General features: G+C 33.7%; 3 protein-coding genes across 3 annotated transcripts in view; 2 read left to right on the top strand and 1 right to left on the bottom strand.

Annotated features, from left to right (window-relative positions):
* The window catches only part of LOC139499071 (uncharacterized), a 28,113-nt gene extending 19,534 nt beyond the window's left edge, over nucleotides 1-8,579 (top strand). The window contains exons 3-5 of the mRNA XM_071287740.1: nucleotides 5,365-5,468; nucleotides 6,951-7,025; nucleotides 8,404-8,579. Coding sequence (XP_071143841.1) covers nucleotides 5,365-5,468; nucleotides 6,951-7,025; nucleotides 8,404-8,501 — 277 coding nt within the window. The 3' untranslated portion in view covers nucleotides 8,502-8,579. The remainder of the gene's footprint in view (nucleotides 1-5,364; nucleotides 5,469-6,950; nucleotides 7,026-8,403) is intronic.
* LOC139499281 (uncharacterized) overlaps nucleotides 1-21,658 on the bottom strand; it is a 740,979-nt gene that overhangs the window by 3,267 nt on the left and 716,054 nt on the right. The window lies entirely within an intron of this gene.
* LOC139497824 (uncharacterized) lies at nucleotides 9,892-20,405 on the top strand. The gene is made up of 5 exons (XM_071286060.1): nucleotides 9,892-9,961; nucleotides 10,525-10,536; nucleotides 11,039-11,092; nucleotides 18,971-19,433; nucleotides 19,596-20,405. The coding sequence occupies exons 1-5, from the start codon at nucleotides 9,892-9,894 to the stop codon at nucleotides 20,353-20,355; spliced, it is 1,359 nt and encodes a 452-aa protein (XP_071142161.1). The 3' UTR covers nucleotides 20,356-20,405.

The following is a 21,658-nucleotide window of genomic DNA, read 5'->3' as shown; positions in this document are numbered from 1 at the left end:
AATTGTACACAAGAAACTAAAATTAAACTAATTCAAAACTAACAAAGACCAGAGGCTCCTGACTTGGGACAGGCGCAAAAATGCGGCGGGGTTAAACATGTTTATGAGATCTCAACCCTCCCCCTATACCTCTAGTCAATGTAGAAAAGTAAACGCATAACAATACGTACATTTAAAATTCATATCAAGAGAAGTCCGAGTCTGAGGTCAGAAGATGTAACCAAAGAAAATAAACAAAATGACAATTATACATAAATAACAACAGACTACTAGCAGTTAACTGACATGCCAGCTCCAGACTTCAATTAAACTGATTGAAAGATTATGATTTCATCATATGAATATCAGGCACAATCCTTCCCGTTAGGGGTTTAGTATCATACCATCATAACATATATGAGAAGAACATAACCCGTGTCATGCCAACAACTGTTTTTTGAATAAATATGTTTAGTTCCGATGCAAAGATCCTATAAGTGAATCAATATTAACGCCAAAGTATGCAATCTTTAATGACCTGACAACAGTATCGTAACTATATCCCTTCTTAATACAGTGGAGATCACTTCTAACCTCTCATTAAATCTGTCAGAATCTGTCAGGAGAACTGTTCTAAGACAGTACGTAGAACTGTCAGCCTGACACCTTTTAGTCAGTTCTAGGTTAGAACTGTTCTAGCTAGAACTAATTTGGTCCTAGAACTGATCCTGACAGTTCTACCCTAGAACAGTTTTAGACAGTTCTACCTAGAACTGACCAAATCTTTGGTCAGTTCTACTTCTAGAACAGTTCTGCGGTTAGAATTGATTACAAATTCTACGGCCAGAATTGATTTATAAATTCTACGGCTAGAATTGATTTATAAATTCTACGGCTAGAATTGATTTATAAATCCTACAGCTAAAATTGATTTATAAATTCTACGGCTAGAATTGATTTGGTTTAAATTTAAGAACTCTTTGTCTAAATATAAAGGCTTCGGCAATATAGCGATTAATATTATAAAGAGTTTTGCTATTTTGCCGGTTTTAACCCCGCCATATTCTGCATGTATATACATGTGACTGTTCCAAGTCAGGAGTCTGTTATTCAGTGATTTTCTTTTGTTGATGTGTTACATAAATTATTTGTTTTTCTTTCATTTTTTGAACATAAATTAAGCCGTTAATATTGGAAGGGGGGGGGGGGGGGCATTATAATATCATTTATTTTACATTTGTCATTCGGGGAGTCAGGATGACTCGTTTTACATAACAAAATTATCTGACCTTAATGTAATACGTTTTTCCGGCCCAAACCACCAGGGACGGATCCAGCAGTTTAAAAAAAAGGGGGGTCCAACTAAAATTTATTGTCCTCATTCAAATGCATTGATCGTCCATAAAAAGGGTGCTGTACAGTAATTCAGATATAATTTTAGGTCAATAGGGACTGTAATATATACAAGTTACAGCAATATTGGAAAACAATGACCTCAAAATTTGTACGCATGAATTTATAGTGCCAGCATGTCCTCTTTTTATTCAAAGTATTGAATCGTAAACAAATATCAGTAGTTTTCATACTTCAGACTGAGTCCTGTAATAAAATCTTTTGACCGCATCAATCTAAACTGACCTTATTTGCTCTTTCGTTCTGCAAATCTATATAGCTGTACAGCAATTCAGTTATAATTTTAGGTCAAAAGGGACTGTAATATACAAGTTACAGCAATATTGGAAAACAATGACCTAAAAATTTTGTTCGCATGAATTTATAGTGCCAGCATGTCCTCTTTTTATTCAAAGTATTGAATCCTAAACAAATATCAGTAGTTTTCATACTTCAGACTGAGTCGTGTAATGAAATCTTTTGACCGCATCAATCTAAACTGACCTTATTTGCTCTTTCTTTCTGCAAATCTATATAGCTGTACAGTAATTCAGTTATAATTTTAGGTCAAGAGGGACTGTAATATATACAAGTTATAGCAATATTGGAAAACAATGACCTAAAAATTTTGTTCGCATGAATTTATAGTGCCAGCATGTCCTCTTTTTATTCCGAGTATTGAATCGTAAACAAATATCAGTAGTTTTCATACTTCAGACTGAGTCGTGTAATAAAATCTTTTGACCGCATCAATCTAAACTGACCTTATTTGCTCTTTCTTTCTGCAAATCTATATAGCTGTACAGTAATTCAGTTATAATTTTAGGTCAAGAGGGACTGTAATATACAAGTTACAGCAACATTGGAAAACAATGACCTAAAAATTTTGTTCGCATGAATTTATAGTGCCAGCATGTCCTCTTTTTATTCAAAGTATTGAATCGTAAACAAATATCAGTAGTTTGCATACTTTAGAATGAGTCGTGTAATAAAATCTTTTGACAGCATCTATCTAAACTGACCTTATTTGCTCTTTCTTTCTGCACATCTATAAAGCTGCACAGTAATTCAGTTATAATTTTAGGTCAAGAGGGACTGTAATATATATACAAGTTACAGCAATATTGGAAAACAATGACCTCAAAATTTTGTTCGCATGAATTTATAGTGCCAGTATATTCTCTTTTTATTCAAAGTATTGAATCGTAAACAAATATCAGTAGTTTTCATACTTCAGACTGAGTTGTGTAATAAAATCTTTTGACCGCATCAACCAAAACTGACCATATTTGCTTTTTTTTATGTGAGTCTATATAGTTGCACAGTACTTCAGTTATATTTTTTTTTTTACCATGCATTTACTGTAGTATATATGAATAACTGCAATATTGGAAATTGAACAAACATCAGTAATTTTCATACCTCAGACTGATTCATGTAACAAAAATATGTGTCTGCATCAATCAAAACTGACCATATTTGACAGCATCAACCAAATCTGACCATATATGACTGCATCAGCCAAAACTGATCATTTTGTAAAAATGTGCGAAGCGGTTTTTTTAATAGTGTGCACCACATTTTTATGTTATTTCGAATAGACAGAAAAAAATGATAAGTCATTTCTTATAATTTAATTCTAAATTCCATTTTAAACCTTGCCAAACCATGAAAAAACGTTGATGACATTACGGTCACATGACTAACTTATGTCTATGGGCGCTGATAACACAATAACGACAGAAGACCCGTTACATCCAAACTTAAATTATTAAATAATGAACCGTCACAAAAAGTGACTGTTTAAGTCAGTAGTTCATGATGGTTTTTTTTAAACAAAACTATTTAACGGCATCATCCAACACTCACATCACTGATTCATATACTTTATTTTAAAATGAACAGTACATGTATGAGAAGTTCTCTTCTTGGAAAGGTATACTGACTTTACTGTGAATATAATTTGAAGAAGGAAAATGATTGGTTTTGTTTGTAGCCTTACGTCCAGTGGCAAATATTTCATTCATGTTCAGATCGAGTATATTTTTCTGACGTTCCAGACTCCCAGATATTATTCATTATCATTATGGATAAGTTTGGCAACGAGATAATGCAAATCTGAGACCTCAGTACAAATGTACATAGTTTTCTTGCGTTTAACAACACTGTGTTCATACACCTAATCGCTATTTATTCCATTCCGGATAAGTTCTAAAATTACACAACTTTTTCATCCAGTTGAAGCTATCTGGGACCCTGTTTAAACAATTCACCATGCATGATACTTTTTAATGAGACCTGTTTAAACTACCGTAAATACTTCAAACAAAATATTTTTTTACTTCAATTTTAAATTCGAAAAAAGTGGATCATACAATATCAAAGTTTCTTGATGATCACTTTCTAAAGTTTTTTCTTCCTCAGCTCACTACTGATGACCTCCGTTTTTCGGCCGTTGACCTCAAACAGGAAGTTGTATAAATGACTGTTTTTCCCGGAATGGACTAAATAGCGATAAGGTGTATTACTATGATATCCCATAATTCATCCACTGTACAATTTTCGTTTGAACATTTGTCAAAACAGAATCTTAAATCAGGAATGTAAATCCAAGGCAAACAAGGCAAATTAAGATTAAATTTAATTGAATTAAATGCAGAGTTATATTTACGAAGAGACTGTTAAATACGGGGAGCGAAGAAACGTAAACAATGATGTTTCATTTGCAATCTCATAAAAATATTTCTCCGATGAGTTGGATAACCTCCTATCCACTTCGATATTTGTACATGTAACTTTTGATCAGTAAAAAATATAGAAACATCTGCTATTATATATAGTAAAGTATTAATTGGAACTGATTTTTTCTTCTAAATTCTAAATTGCCCTTTCTGCAGTGACGTCATTTAGAACTGTTCTACAGTCCTGACTGATTTAGTCAGTTCTGCTGACAGTTCTACGGTTAGAACTGATTTGGTCAGTTCTACCTAGAACAGTTTTAGACAGTTCTACCCTAGAACTGATCCTGACAGTTCTACCTAGAACTGATTTAGTCAGTTCTACCTAGAACTGATCCTGACAGTTCTACCTAGAACAGTTCCAGGGTAGAACTGTTCTAGCTAGAACTGTTCTAGAACAGGTTAGAACAGTTGTATGACAGAATATTCTGACAGTTCTAATGAGAGGTTAGAAGTGATCTCCACTGTAAGTCTATTTAAAGGTTTTGTTAGTTTCTGCGGTGAATACTGACATTTTTGTGCTTTATAAAGAATATTTCCAAAAAAAATTGGATGTGAAATACCTAAACGTATAAGAAGTCTGCATGTTGAGCTATATTACGAATGATGTCCTTATACCGATGATACCATCTGCGAGTATGGTCTTGAGGAAACGATGATAGTCCGTCGGAAAGGGACGATAAATGGCTGACCCGTGTTAAGAGAGAGCCACATCTCTTGCACGTTAAAGACACCCTTGTAGATTTCGAAAAAGAGTAGGCTAATGCCGCTACAAGGCAGCACTCGCACCCGCAAAGTGGAAAGGGATTAATATAAGTTGCAAAACTTGTTTCCCAATCCACTATAAATAAATATGTTTAAACTAAACCGATGATAAAATTTAGTAAACTAAATATACATTTAGTTTCTTACTTGTGGGACTTACTTGTTTTAACGACCATGGCTGCCTTTAAAGCCATCGAACGCTAATCTATTATAGTTAATTTAACACCATGTTTATACATGTGTTTATAGTAATACTTTTTATAAATTTTTGAATATATCGCTTTATGGGTGGACCTCTAGTGACAATTCTGCTGTACCATATTTTATAGGCATGTATTTGTATCATTTTAGATTGGGTATATGTTGCTTAATCATTATTTATATATTATAATTTTTACAGACGGAATATTCCGGACAACAACATATAACACTGCTATATTTCCACTTATTTAAGATTTTGTCTCATGCAAAGTTGTTGTTGTTTTTACAGACGGGATATTCCGGGGAACAACACACATTCTGAATACAGATGTTCTAAAAACACGAATTGTGACGCCTCTGGTGATGTTTTAATAGTCTACCAATCTCCTTGGAGTAAGAAAAGAACCATTACATTAGTGATACTTTATAATATAGAAATAAGGAGATGGGCTATGGGTTGCACTTTGTAAATACAGCTAAAATATAGAAATAAGGAGATGGGCTATAGGTTGCACTTTGTAAATACAGCTAATTTTCAAACCACGCCTCTTTTGGGGAGATATATAATATTCATAGATATGTTAATTTGTTAACGTACTGGTTCCAAGATATGATCTCTGTGTTTTATCTTATAGAGACATACCTTGCAAATGTTATAAGTATAGAAAAACATGGTACCATCTAGAATTTAATTCTTAGAAAGCCAAAGTGACGATAGGGGTTGTACAGAATTTAAGTATAACTTTTAGAAGTTCAGGGCATATAAATGTTGAAAATATGCCACACAGCCCTATAGTTTGACCTTTGAATAAAATAGAAGTTCATATACATTTTACGTTCTGTGATATATTTTTTTACGAAACTTCATAGTAAAAGTGGCACAGTTTTAGCCGTAAAACCAGTTCCTATGGAAAATTGCATTGTCTATATTTACAGAATTGCAACCTACATGTATGATTGCTAACGAGACAAATATCCACCAGAGTTCAGATAAAGTGGATGCCAGTAGTTAAAAGCAACGCAACCGTACCGACCTCAACAATGAGAAAAAAACATATAGCTGGTTATAAAAGACCTCAACAATGACCCCAACAATGAGAAAAAAACATATAGCTGGTTATAAAATACCTCAACAATGAGAAAAACATATAGTTGGTTAAAAAAGACCTCAACAATGAGAAAAAAGTTCAAAAAACATAAAGTTGATTATAAAAGACCCGACACGAACATAATGAACGTAAAGGAAACGGATTAATATAAGCTAACAGCTTGTTTCTGAATCCTATTAATTATTCACTTGTATTATTATGTAAATGCGTATTTGTGTACGTTACTTTACCTGAATTTAATTAATAAAATATGTTTACACTAAACAATAATTTCAAACCAACGTTTTACTGTATGCTGACAAATCTACTCCTAACTTAAGGACATGTTACGTATTAGATACAATACAAAGGTAACAGAGAAACAGGCCGGTAACAACCGTTGCCAGATAGTTTTTCTGCACGAGTAGTCAGGTCAAGGTCCGAGGCGCTAGTGAATTTGACTTTTAGTAGGAGGAACATATAAAGCCGAAGTGAATCTTAAAGTATTTCCTCCGAAAAAAAACTTTTATGAAGAAAAAACCTATTACACGAGTTGCAACTAAAACAGCTTATACCCACACGGGCAAGATTAACAGCTTGTGATGTTATCGACTGATCTATCAACAGTTTCGTACAACATGGACCAAACCACGTGACGCAAACATCTGCGTTGAAAACATATTAACGGCATTGGGTGCTGACTGTCTTTTGCTTTGACACACTATCTGTTTTCTTTTTCTATGCTTTACTGAATGAATATAACAAAATATTGTCAATACAATTGCAGAAGTTTTACTTAACAACCCCCATTTTTGTGACGTCTGCAATGGTGTTGATTTGTCGTCGAGGCTTGTCATGTTAGGTAAATATACTTTAAAATTGTAACAAGAACTTTTCTTTTTAAAACAGAACTATGTAGAAAATCTTAGACATTACATACATATGGAAAATCAATTTTCAATGTTGGTCTTTTTAAAATTTAGAACATGGGAGGCACAAGAGCAAAGCAATCTCAACTTAGGAATCAAATTGAATGGTTGAATACCTACGAATTACGAATTATTGTCTTGCAAGACAATAATATGTCAGCGATATTTTTGATATTTTTTTTTTTTACAAAATAGAACGACACTGGCTACTAATGCCAATTATAATTTCAATATTTCGCTTTTATTATCATCAATTTTATGAGGTATAAATCGTAGCTAAAGCTTAAGAAGACACAGTCAGTGCTTGACAGGCTCCTAATAAATACATGGACATGAAATTTGACTCAACCTCAACGTTCCCTTTTCGACTTAGCATGGTTACAGATTCAAATAGCTTACCTAGTATAATGCTACCCTTACCTACTAATATCTACTTAAGTAAACAAAAATAAGAAAAATAAATTGTTACGGTCAACAAAGGACCAAAAAGTCTTAAGTTCACACTCACCTACATGAAAAAAAAATGGGTACCAAGTCTAGGGGCTGGTAAGTCTGAAGCTTCATGTAGATGAAGTATCTTGCTCTCTGTGCATAAAAGAACATTTTCAAAAAGTAGTTGAGGATTTGTGCATGACCTGTTGCAAGGGTATGATGTGATAGTTTATTCTCATAAAACCATGTATAAGAGTTAAGTACAAAGGTTACAGAGAAGTTAAAAAATAATAAGGCCGAATATATTCCCTACCTTATTTCAAAATACCCTCCTTTTCCTAACCCGAATAATTCAGTCGTTATATTCCGCTGATCCACGAAGGCTACATTACTCGTGCGGGAGAAAATCGGACACGGAAAGGGCTTGAATTATTCGAGTTATCCTTTTCCAGTCAATCGGTAATCCTCGGGTGAATTCGCTACTCTTCTTTTGAGGGTACGGAATCGGCCGAGTTGATACGAATACTTTTCCAGTCAATCGGTAATCCTCGGGTGAATTCGCTACTCTTCTTTTGAGGGTACGGAATCGGCCGAGTTGATACGAATACTTTTCCAGTCAATCGATTATCCTCGGGTGAATTCGCTACTCTTCTTTTGAGGGTACGGAATCGGCCGAGTTGTGACGAATGCTTTTCCAGTGTCAATCTAATTTTTATACCTTTATCCTGGTCCATCTACTTTGCTGAAACTTTCTTTATTATTTTCTTATGTCTTCTAGTTTCAAATATTCATGAAATACTTCCCACTGAACGTTTTTGTTTTTCATACATATTATAATGTTATTTGATTTGTTGTTTTTTTTTGTCTTTCATTTGCTAGATGTGAAAGTCCGTGAGTATTCTTTTCTTCTTATTTTGTCAGATTATTTTACTTCAGAGGTTAAACATAAAAACATATGGGCGAAACTAGATAACTGATTTGTGGGAAATATCAACGATCGATAAGAATATTATATTTAAACAACATTATTTAGAGGTATCAGAAAAGGGAGAGAAAGGGGAATGCAATAAGAAAAAAAGAGGTACCAAAAACAAATAAATATGTTCACGATTTCTTCAGTTCATTGTTGGTTATCAAGATTTTTTGGTATTACATATTTTTGGTTTCTGTGTAAGTTATTGATGATATGATAGGAATCATTATGAATCTTTATTAGTATAATTAAAGGTGGTACCCAACACTTTCACTAAAATTAATTTGGCTCGTTTAATTTTCAAAATTTTTTGACAAAGTATTTACTTTGACCCTTAAACAAAAATATAAAAATTTCAAACATTTTGAACCAACCATTTTGTCAGAAAAATTACACTGGTTATATAGCAGTTTGACAAACACCAATTTTGATCATTGAGAAGCTTAATATTCCATTTACAACACAACGTAATCAAAACGTTTAGCTGACTTTACAGAGTTATCTCCCTGTAGTGTTAGGTACCGACGCAACGTTAGATATTGCTACTACCACGAAAAATAGCGTTAAGTAAATATTTGACGGGAAAATTTTTATAGAAATGCTGAAATGTATATTTTAAATTATACATGAAAATAAAGATTGATTCTTATATTTTCACATTATGATAGAGAAAGAATAAAAATATGTTATTCATAGGCATAGGAAGACACAGCATATCCGAAAAACGTTTACTTAGCGTTGTCCCATGTAACAAACTCGAAACATAAAACTCGAACAATTCGCGAAATGTTCACGCAACTCTTCGAAATTTTGCATGAACATTCTATGACGTGATATATTTCAGTATTGGTTAACATGGCTGTCTCCATTTAAAATTTGCGTACATATTTTCAAAAGAATATGATGTACGGAAATGTCCCATCGGAAATTTAATTTGGAAACTTGAAACATTTCAGTTCAAAAATAAAATTTTGACAGATAATTCATCAAATTGTAAGAACGATCGTTTTGTACTAAGTGTTAGCTCCCAAAATTCAAATTGAAAAATAAATTGAGCTACATATTCAATTCAAAACAATAGATTTGCAATGTCTTGCGGAAATGTCCGAGTTAAACTTTCATGCCTTCACAAAACTTTTACGGCCAAAAAAACAGAGATTTGATTTCGTTAAGATTATTTTTCGGCTTTGATAACTATACCAATAAAAAGTACTTTTAAAGTTGAAGTTGGTACACCAAATAGCATTAAGATTACAAGGTTATCTATAAAAAATACGGATTAATGAAAATGTCTTGCAAGTTTGTCCGTTATCATAATTTGACGTCGCCACAAGCGTAATACGCTAGGGACGGCATGAACTGCATTCGCGTGTTCCTTCCTCCACTAAATATAAATGTCCTGCTTTCAACAAAACGAACTGATGCACACATTACAAAAATACACATCTATAAGACGATCAAAAAGTAAGAAAACTTCAGTATCATAAGTATAAGCTATTGTATGACACTGCTTGAATAAAATCATACTCGGGTTGAATATACAATGTATAATGCAGCAATATTCCTCCAAAAACACTAGCAGTAAAATTGAATATCCTATGTTAATCATAAAATCATATTGGATTGGATTCCCACGGCATTTATACTTGTGTGTTATACTTTGCATATACCAATGTTTACCAAAAAAGGAAAGCAGGAAGAATTAGATAAAGCGCGTTTCCAATTTAACGTCATTTTTCTGTTACACTAAATGGTAGCAATATCTGACGTCGCGTCTACCACCTTAAACATACAATGACATTATCGACGACATTGACACTATATAATATCGAAAGCAGAGAAAAACAGTAATGTAAAGTTGTGAACTATATAAGGTACGGAAAAACAGTTATCGTCCCTTTCCGAATTTATTTCTTCATGTATTTACATTATCTACAATCTTTTAAAACTATTTTCTCTCGTAATATGTTTTTATATATACATAATTATAATAGTTTTACGTGTATGTATTATATATTGTTTTTTAGATTGTGAAATAAGTAAGTACATGTATAATGAATATAACAGGAAATTAATATTTATATTTTAATTTCTTATTCTTGAAATCTTGATCATATTTTGTATGCGATTGATATATTATACACATGTAGTTGTAGAACGAAATGACTCTTTTATGCTTTTCTTTTCAAAATTCGATACAAAGGAAATTATAAGTGTTATCAAACTTCGAATAAAAAACAACACACCAACATTTAATAATCAAGGGCCTACTATTATATGAATAGAATATAAGCAGCGTTGACATATTGTTTAAGACAGCTACCATTTGATTTTCATAGCCCCCACAAAAACCAAATGGTACATGTAGCTCCCTTAGTATGCTTTAGATAGGTCAAGTATGTCTGATTAGAGTAAACCGTTGAGAGTTTAAAATAAGGAACTTAGCAAAAAATGCATTAATAAAACGATAACAATTATCTTCCAATTGTCGGTATAATTTTTTTTTCTGTTTAATTGTACTAGTTCATTTTCTTTTGCAAGGTATTGATGAAAATCGTCGACCAACGAAAATCTGTGGCAGAACTGTACCTAAAGGTAAGAAAATAACTTAAGGATATACTGAGGAGAAGTTAAGGAATTTTTTTCGAATATTCGGACTCATTAGATTTTTTCCTTCGAAACAAGATAAAATATTTTGCCCCATACCAACCATTTTTCTTTTCATATAAGACTTCAATCGCTCATAAAAGATTATTATTCAATATATATGCATTTTTCTTTCGATTTAAAACCCAAATAATGCCAATGCAAATATATAAGGTAAAAGTCCGGGTCACCCTTTCCCCTTCACTTTTAGAAACTTAAATACATGTACAGGTATAGTTGGAGGGTTGAGATCTCATAAACATGTTTAACCTCGCCGCAATTTTGCGCCTGTCCCAAGTCAGGAGCCTCTGGTCTTTGTTAGTCTTGTATGACTTTTAATTTTAGTTTATTGTGTATAATTCGGAGTTTAGTATCACCGTGTATCATCAGTACACCGGATATAGGTACTAACCAAGCGGGCATGATCGATTTTAACCTTTCATGATAATATAACAAAAATCTTTGTTTTGCTTTATCAATATTCAATGTACTTTTCTCAACATTTGAAATTCCTTCTCCCAAATAATTTTCGCATCGATTTTTTTCCTATTCATAAAACAACTTTGATATTCTGATAAAAATAATTAACTTTTACATGCACAAATAGTTGTGAATGTCAACACCAACTTTCAATTTCGATACAGTTGTTGAGATATTTACATGTTTTATCTGAAAGAAACCCACTACAGGGCAAAAGTAATAGTTACCAATCATAAACCTACCTGTGATTACTCATTCCTTGAAACTTTTTGGGTAATAAACGAGCATGAAAATCAAGTTTTTGTGTACGGTGTACAACAACTAACTATGCACCGTACATAATGATTTATGTGGTCAGCTAAACACCGTACACAACGTTTCTTTAGTGATAAAATATCGAAAAATAACATAGGTATGAAAGATTTCAATGCCAATTATTGAAACAGCTATACTTCTTACACACACACATTGACCTTCTATCAGAAAAAGAGTTGCAATACATATATAATTATATTGGATGAGACGAGGGCCAACTTCTTTGACCAGTATTTGAACATGCTTTTACAATGTTTTTAGGGGTCATCCATAATTGTCAACCATTTTCCAAAGTGTACAAAACGTACACTCGGGGGGAGGGGGTTAAAAAATCAACATTTTTACCTTACGCTTTTTTTTTATTTCCGGAATTTATATCGTTTCCGTAGGGAAAGTCGATTTATAAAATCGAGAATTGGCTTGGGTGTGTTTCTCTTCTTATTTCTTCTTTATTATTTTCACTTTGATGATATTGATTTCGATATCATAGTTCTACTCAATCGGGATTGAACGATAAAAAAAGATCAAATCATATGAAAACGAAATCTTTCAAAAATGTGAACTAGTAAAATTATTTTAACAAAAAGTTTGCAAGAATTTCTCAGTAGTAACCCCCGATTTTCAATTTCACCTGCTTTATTATTGATCGATATCGTTTTACTCTTGTAACGTGTAACCGGGCGGGGACGTTTAAATATTTTTATCCTCGGGTTCGTACCAGTTTCCTGGGATTTGAAAAGCAATTCAAAAGTTCTAAAGTCAATGAAAAGTTTACACTATCACTATCAAATATGAAACAAATACTATAGTACATAAAACAAATTTCAACAACTATCAACCTAACCCGAACCTGTTGAATTAAAACTGTTTAAAACCCTTTCAGTCCAATACTGTTTCAAACCAACTGTTTGAAACTATAGTCTGAAACCTAAATGTATGGAACTGGTTTGAAACATAAATGTATGAAACTGGTCTGAAACATAAATGTATGAAACTGGTCTGAAACATAAATGTATGGAACGGGTCTGAAACCTAAATGTATGAAACTGGTCTGACGGTTTGGAACTGTTGTCTGAAACCAAAATGTTTGGAACTGGTCTGAAACCTAAATGTTTGGAACTAGTCTGAAACCTAAATGTTTGGAACTGGTCTGAAACCGAAATGTATCAAACGGACTGAAACCTAAATGTATAAAACGGGACTGAACCTAAAAGGTATAAAACTTTATTTAATAAACATGTCTATAACTGTCGGAACAACAGGGTAGCACTAAGGCATGGTATGTCAGCAAACACTCACTGCAATAGTGAGAGATGTGAGACGCAAAACCTTAGCACCAGCCCTGTTTGGACAATCTGTACCGAACCAACAGTCTCAGCCCATTCTCTATTCTGTCCGCAGGTTCCAAGCACTTCACTTTACTTAAACTAAACCTTCTGCCTGCTATAAACTACTTCCTTTCCGATGTTTACTGTCTGCTGTCTTCGGTACAAATGACGATTTGAACTGAATAGCTACCCACTATTTATACTTCGAACGCGGACCTCGAAGAGAGCACCCTAGCAACAATTATACAGGTAAAGCGTCTGATAGCAACCAAGGATAAAGGGGTGATTTTAATGCCGTTTTCAACGATAAAGAGATCAAATGGAACATTCAAAGAGGTTTCGATAAATACACAACTGTAGAAATATTATAACCTTCTTAAACTGTAAATTCGTAACACTACCCACGCCTCTGATTTCATGCGTCCTCGCATGAGTTTACAATTTTGTACTCACGAAATCAAAACACAATCAAAACCGTTCTCGTTAACACTAGCTGACACCATACCAAGGTCCTACTTTTAACCTCAATGTATCCACTCATTCCGCAGAATATCTCTCCCAGCAACTGTTTGTACACCGAGGGTTATACCATGATAACCAACTAATGGCTTTCCTACAACAATCTGTCGACAAGCGTCAGACCTAGGGGTACCTTAGCCTACTCACAGTTCTGAGGTTCCTGTCAGCTTCTTTCGACTAGCATGTTCTTTCTGTTTTGATAGCTAAGTTCCTATTTTCCAAATACTATTATCATACTTTTATTCACATTTGTACAAGCAACTGAATACTGAACTTAAATTAAATTTTGACCAGATATAACCGTTTCAAATATTATATTTTGAATACCACTTGAAAAGTTGTGTTGCCAAAAAAAAACCCGGTTTAAAACAATTTTGCCTCACAACAGGCCACTTATGGACCCCTCAATAAGAGTTGTTGTAAAGGGTTCTTTAACGTGCACAAGACGTGGTACTTCCTGAACACGGGACCTCGGATTTTACGTCCCCATCCGACGGACGGACAGTCATAGACAATCACAAAATACTAAACAGAAATGCTCGACAAATCCCACCGCTGCCACCATTTGTAACGTGTAACCGGGCGGGGACGTTTAAATATTTTTATCCTCGGGTTCGTACCAGTTTCCTGGGATTTGAAAAGCAATTCAAAAGTTCTAAAGTCAATGAAAAGTTTACACTATCACTATCAAATATGAAACAAATACTATAGTACATAAAACAAATTTCAACAACTATCAACCTAACCCGAACCTGTTGAATTAAAACTGTTTAAAACCCTTTCAGTCCAATACTGTTTCAAACCAACTGTTTGAAACTATAGTCTGAAACCTAAATGTATGGAACTGGTTTGAAACATAAATGTATGAAACTGGTCTGAAACATAAATGTATGAAACTGGTCTGAAACATAAATGTATGGAACGGGTCTGAAACCTAAATGTATGAAACTGGTCTGACGGTTTGGAACTGTTGTCTGAAACCAAAATGTTTGGAACTGGTCTGAAACCTAAATGTTTGGAACTAGTCTGAAACCTAAATGTTTGGAACTGGTCTGAAACCGAAATGTATCAAACGGACTGAAACCTAAATGTATAAAACGGGACTGAACCTAAAAGGTATAAAACTTTATTTAATAAACATGTCTATAACTGTCGGAACAACAGGGTAGCACTAAGGCATGGTATGTCAGCAAACACTCACTGCAATAGTGAGAGATGTGAGACGCAAAACCTTAGCACCAGCCCTGTTTGGACAATCTGTACCGAACCAACAGTCTCAGCCCATTCTCTATTCTGTCCGCAGGTTCCAAGCACTTCACTTTACTTAAACTAAACCTTCTGCCTGCTATAAACTACTTCCTTTCCGATGTTTACTGTCTGCTGTCTTCGGTACAAATGACGATTTGAACTGAATAGCTACCCACTATTTATACTTCGAACGCGGACCTCGAAGAGAGCACCCTAGCAACAATTATACAGGTAAAGCGTCTGATAGCAACCAAGGATAAAGGGGTGATTTTAATGCCGTTTTCAACGATAAAGAGATCAAATGGAACATTCAAAGAGGTTTCGATAAATACACAACTGTAGAAATATTATAACCTTCTTAAACTGTAAATTCGTAACACTCTGTTTAATAAACAAAATTGATTGAAACACTAAATTCTTTGAATGTTTTGATTTTGACAAGACCCCATTTTGTGAAAAGATTTTAAACTGGTCCTTCGATTAATTTCCTTGTAATGCATTCCAAAATAGTAAACCAGTAAACCGGAAGTAAACTTATTTTTCTTAGTAAAAGCCTCCTTCAATTAGGAGGACCTCCATATGAAGTTTAACCTTAACTTAGAAAATATCCAATATATGTACACGTTACAGTATATATACATAAACGATAATAGTGCCATGAATGGCATATTTACAGGGACCATTTAAATAGAAATACAGGCGGGAAATTTAAAAACTCAAAATGTTTTAAAACATTACACTTTTATTGATTGCTGTCTTGAGCTCTGATTCCATCAACAACTGTCAGTCCATACTCATGATACTTTACCAATGCAATAAAACCATGCATTTCCCTTTCTTTGATTCTTAGCATAATTTATGTGCCCTTTTGTTAATCTTTTGCATGCTCTAGGTGCCCTATTTTATTGGAGTTACCATTTCCACTGTGTGATAGGGGAAACACTAATCTTTGTACTCTTTATTCTGACAAAACACAAACATCACAGATAGATGTCATCAAATAAAACAGTCAGATATGTTTTAGTTTTTTTTCAATGCAAAGTTCTATATTAAACTAAAATATAATAGACAGGATCTTCTTTTTATTAAGAATGACTGATTCTTCTCTTGAAATCTGAAAATGGTTGATGTACACTTTTTGAGGGAGGGTGGGGGGTCTGATAAAGTGTACGTTTTGTACACTTTGGAAAATGGTTGACAATTATGGATGACCCCTTAGTAATCCCTCTTGTTTTGGGAAAATAATGAGACATCTCGTATCATCAACCTACGACCAAATCATTTCTTAAAACAGCAATAATGTTAAGATTGAAGTAGACATTGATATTATGTGAACAAAACACTGAAAGATTTTAGTTACCGTGTAAGATCAAAATCGCTCACACTCTCTTGGTTAGTACCTATATCCGCTGTACGATGATACACGGTGAGTATACATATTTTTTAAGGGGCCAGTTGAAGGATGCCTACGGCTGTTGTCTGCTCTATGGTCGGGTGTTGTCGCTTTGACACATTCCCCATTTCCTTCTTCAATTTTATGTATCCATAACCTATCAATATGTGTATCTTACTCTTTATAACTAATGCTCTTCTGACTTATAGTATCAATTTTAAAGTCCTGACATTTAAGTTTCACCTAAGTACACCCTTAAGATGTATTACAAATACATAAAAAAAAAGTCTGTATGATTAAGTTAATATCTTTTTATATATATATAATATTCTATTTGTACTCTACCATGGCATGCACTCTTTTATGGTCATCACGGTCGTTTCGGATGTTTTCTACTTTATTTCAATTTATTAGCATGCATGTAAATAGGGTCATCTTCACAAATGTTTAAAGTTGCTGTATAAAGCATTGTAAATTAACTTTTTGATATGTTTGTAAAAATGTATTCTTTTCTCCTGAAACAACGTTATCATCTCAATTCAGTGGTGGATCCAGAGGGGGTGGGTCCGGAGTTGGAACCCCCCTTTTTGTTGGACGATCAATGCATTTGAATGGGGATATGTAGTTGACCTCCCCTCCCCTTTTTAAAATGGCTGGATCCGCCCATGCAATTTATACAACGTATTTGTTGCCATTGATACATTGTAACTTGGCATATATTTTGTGTTGATTTTTTACTCCTGCAAAATAAAACTTTGTCCGTGAGATTCCAATCTTGTTAAACTACAGATCCTCTGCCCACGCTTTTAATACAATGATTAAATAACACTCCGTTCTACAATCTGTCCATGTAAATATGTGACATCAGCCAATGAAATAACAGCTTGCAAATTTTTAAACAAACTATGTTTAAACCCTTTTTTCGAAAAAAAATACACACTGAGATTTAAAAACCTAAAATAACACACTGAGAAATCGAAATTAAACACTGAGATTTAATAAAAATAAAAAACACACACTGAGAATTCAAAATTACACACTGAGATTTTAAAAAGACACACTGAGATGAAATAAATTGAAAAACACACACTGAGAATTATTAATTACACACTGAGATTTTAAAAAGACACACTGAGATGAAATAAATTGAAAAACGCACACTGAGAATTATTAATTACACACCGAGATTTCAAAAATACACACTGAGATTAATATGCAAATTACTAATGAATATTCATGAGATGAATAATTCAACAGATTAATAACTTGATCTCAAAAACTCTTGTCATTATAATGAAATGCGATTCCTTCAACCAACATTCGTAATAAATTTCAAGACTTAACATCGCTCATATTCATAAGATTGTTGCCTATAATTCAGATTATTACTACCAGTGTATCGGGATTTTTTTTAACTTAAAACTGTTTAACCCTTTTCAAAAGTCTTCCAACTATTACCCTCATTTCGCAAGGTATTTTTTTTATATATTTGTTGCGTTTATATGCTATAATAGACACTTGAGTAAAAATTTCACTGCATTCTTTGTTTTTTTTGCAGATTGTTCCAATATTTTCTTATAATTTTAATAAAGTTTTTCACCATTTGGTATATTTTGTAATAAGAGTAAGTGGGTATTTTTCTTGCTCTTATATTTCTAAAGGTTTTTTTTATAAATAATTTGGAACCAAATCGAAGGACTAAGGCAGCAACCATTTGATTTTCTGGGGGGGGGGGGGCTATGGTTTTTTTTGGAAAAAAAAGTTTGTTTCCAGTTTTTGGAGAAAAAAATCATTTGTTTTGAATTCTGAAAAAAAAAGATTGTTTGTTACACCCTCAGCTGCCACTATATGTAATGCTAAAATTGAAAGAAAAAAATTGTTTTCGACATGTCGCGAAAAAAATAGTTTGTTTTTTGCCGCAGGCGAAAAAAAAAGTTGGTACAGAAAAAAAAACCATAGCCCCCCCCCCCCCCCCCCCCCAGAAATCAAATGGTTGCTGCCTAACGAGTTCTGTCCCCTAGTTGTTTTAAGCTTGTAATAGATTCAGCACAACTCTCAGTGTGTAATTTTAAATTCTCAGTGTGAAATTTCAAATTCTCAGTGTGTGTTTTCAGTTTATTTATTCTCAGTGTGTCTTTTTGAAATCTCAGTGTGTAATTTTCAATTCTCAGTGTGTAATTTTCAATTCTCAGTGTGTAATTTTCAATTCTCAGTGTGTGTTTTTCATTTTTGTAATCACAGTGTGTCTTTATGAAATCTCAGTGTGTAATTTTTAATTCTCAGTGTGTAATTTTTAATTCTCAGTGTGTTTTAAGTTTTTAAATCTCAGTGTGCTTTGTTGTAATTCTCAGTGTGTAAAATTTTCGACAAATGGTTTCAACATAGTTTTGACGAAAACGGCTTGCCATAGATCCCGAAGGGTCTAAGTGAAAATGAAAGAAGAACGGACCGTTGTCTCAGCGCCGACAGAGCCGTGAAAGTGAGTTGGTCGAAGGATGTGTGTTAAAATCAGATATCTGAAATGTATGTTTGTTTTATTTATAGACGTTGGGTGTAACTTACCTTTGGTGTGCCCTGTGACAAAGGCGGGACAAAAACATTGTGAATGCCACGAATTGAGTATTTATGACGACGGGTTTTGCTGTCCTAAGAAGAATGGATCTGCACATCACTACTATAAGGACAATACGTACACTAAGCCGAAATTTTACATAAAGCAACCGACATCAACATACACTAAGCCGAAAGTTTACATAAAACAACCGACTTCAACATACACTAAGCCGAAAGTTTACATAAAACAACCGACCTCAACATACACTAAGCCGAAAGTTTACATAAAACAACCGACCTCAACATACACTAAGCCGAAAGTTTACATAAAACAACCGACCTCAACATACACTAAGCCGAAAGTTTACATAAAACAACCCACATACACTAAGCCGAAAGTTTACATAAAACAACCCACATACACTAAGCCGAAAGTTTACATAAAACAACCGACCTCAACATACACTAAGCCGAAAGTTTACATAAAACAACCGACCTCAGCATACACTAAGCCGAAAATTTACATAAAACAACCAACATACACTAAGCCGAAAGTTTACATAAAACAACCGACCTCAACATACACTAAGCCGAAAGTTTACATAAAACAACCGACCTCAACATACACTAAGCCGAAAGTTTACATAAACACTAAGCCGAAAGTTTACATAAAACAACCCACATACACTAAGCCGAAAGTTTACATAAAACAACCGACCTCAACATACACTAAGCCGAAAGTTTACATAAAACAACCCACATACACTAAGCCGAAAGTTTACATAAAACAACCCACATACACTAAGCCGAAAGTTTACATAAAACAACAACCCAAAACATACTATAAGCCGAAATGGTACAGAAACCAACAGTCCAGAACATACTATAAGCCTAAATGGAACAGAAACCAACAGTCCAGAACATACTATAAGCCTAAATGGAACAGAAACCAACAGTCCAGAACATACTATAAGCCTAAATGGAACAGAAACCAACAGTCCAGAACATACTATAAGCCTAAATGGAACAGAAACCAACAGTCCAGAACATACTATAAGCCGAAATCTTACAGAAACCAACAGTCCAGAACATATTATAAACCGAAATCTTACAGAAACCAACAGTCCAGAACATACTACAAGCCGAAATCTTACAGAAACCAACAGCCCAGAACATACTACAAGCCGAAATCTTACAGAAACCAACAGTCCAGAACATACTACAAGCCGAAATCTTACAGAAACCAACAGTCCAGAACATACTACAAGCCGAAATCTTACAGAAACCAACAGTCCAGAACATACTACAAGCCAAACTTTAGAAGAAGAAACAACTGGAACTTCCAAAGTAGAAGAAGGTATAGAAGAAGAGGCTGAAAAAAAAGAATCAGTCATCAATATATACCAATAAAATCTTCAATGATAAATTTAATGTGTTAGATATGTAATTTCGATAATTCTGCCTACCAATTTAAGAAGTTAATCGTAAAGCCATAGGGGTAAATTAGCATTCTGCAACTGATAAATGCTTTTAATATTAGTTACATAGTGTGCTAGTGACCTAATACGGTACATATGGGGTCAGTAAATTCCATATGGGGTGAGAGCGACGCTCGAATCCCCATATGGAATTTACTGACCCCATATATACCGTATTACGTCACTAGCACACTATGTAACGAATTTATCTACCGACTATCTTAACGTGTGAAATTAAGACTAGTGATTCTCAAAATGAGCAAGTCTTCAACACTGTTAGCATTAAGAAAATACTTCCATTGATCCTACAAAAACAGATGCCAACAATAACGACTTGTAAGGTTTAAATGTGTTTTATGGATTTATTTCAATCTTAATCATCAATTTCTTCGTCTGTTGGAACTTTTAAGTTTTTTTCTCAGTACCGTTTTGTTTTTATAAAGGGACATAACACCTTTACTAACCGTGTATGAAATAAGCCCCGCCCCCTTCTTACCTAATATGGAATATAAAGGGACGTAACTCCACTACTAACCGTGTATGAGATAAGCCCCGCCTCCTTACTAACCTAATATCAAATATACACGGTTTGCACGCGGACGCTTTTAACCAATCATATTCCTGGAAATGTATAGGAGGTAAGATAATACACTCACCAAAGATACCAACATTAAAATTGTGTTCGACTAGAAAAGAACCATCAAAGACGCTCGAATGAAAAAAAGGTAAAAAGAGGCCAAATAAGGTATATGTAACGGTTTATTTCTTCCTCTGTGATATTTTATCCTGAGGATAATTTGTCCCGGTAATTTTTTTCCAGGCATGGTATTTCACAGGTTAATTTTTTCCAGAGGAGTGAAAATCTATCTGTGTTATGCGGATAGTATGTACCGGTATAAATTTGCCATACTATATTTCACAGAACCGTGTGAAATAGAGTCCCAGTAACTACTATGAGAGTTACTCACAATCAATATATACCTGACTATAATTATAAAATGTTTCACAAAGGTAGACTAAATTTGCATAATTTATCAAAGGGAGGTAATTATGAGCAATGTATATTTTAAAGACATTAATATAATATATTTCTGAATCTATTTTATAGCGAAATTTTTATTTGAATCTTATTTTTTATATATTCATTTAAATAAAAAGATGACTTACAACTTGATTTAATAAGACAGATAACATTTCACAG

The sequence above is a fragment of the Mytilus edulis genome, chromosome 12, assembly GCF_963676685.1.
Source record: "Mytilus edulis chromosome 12, xbMytEdul2.2, whole genome shotgun sequence".
NCBI lineage: Eukaryota > Metazoa > Mollusca > Bivalvia > Mytilida > Mytilidae > Mytilus > Mytilus edulis.
This window is presented reverse-complemented; position numbering and strand designations above follow the sequence as displayed.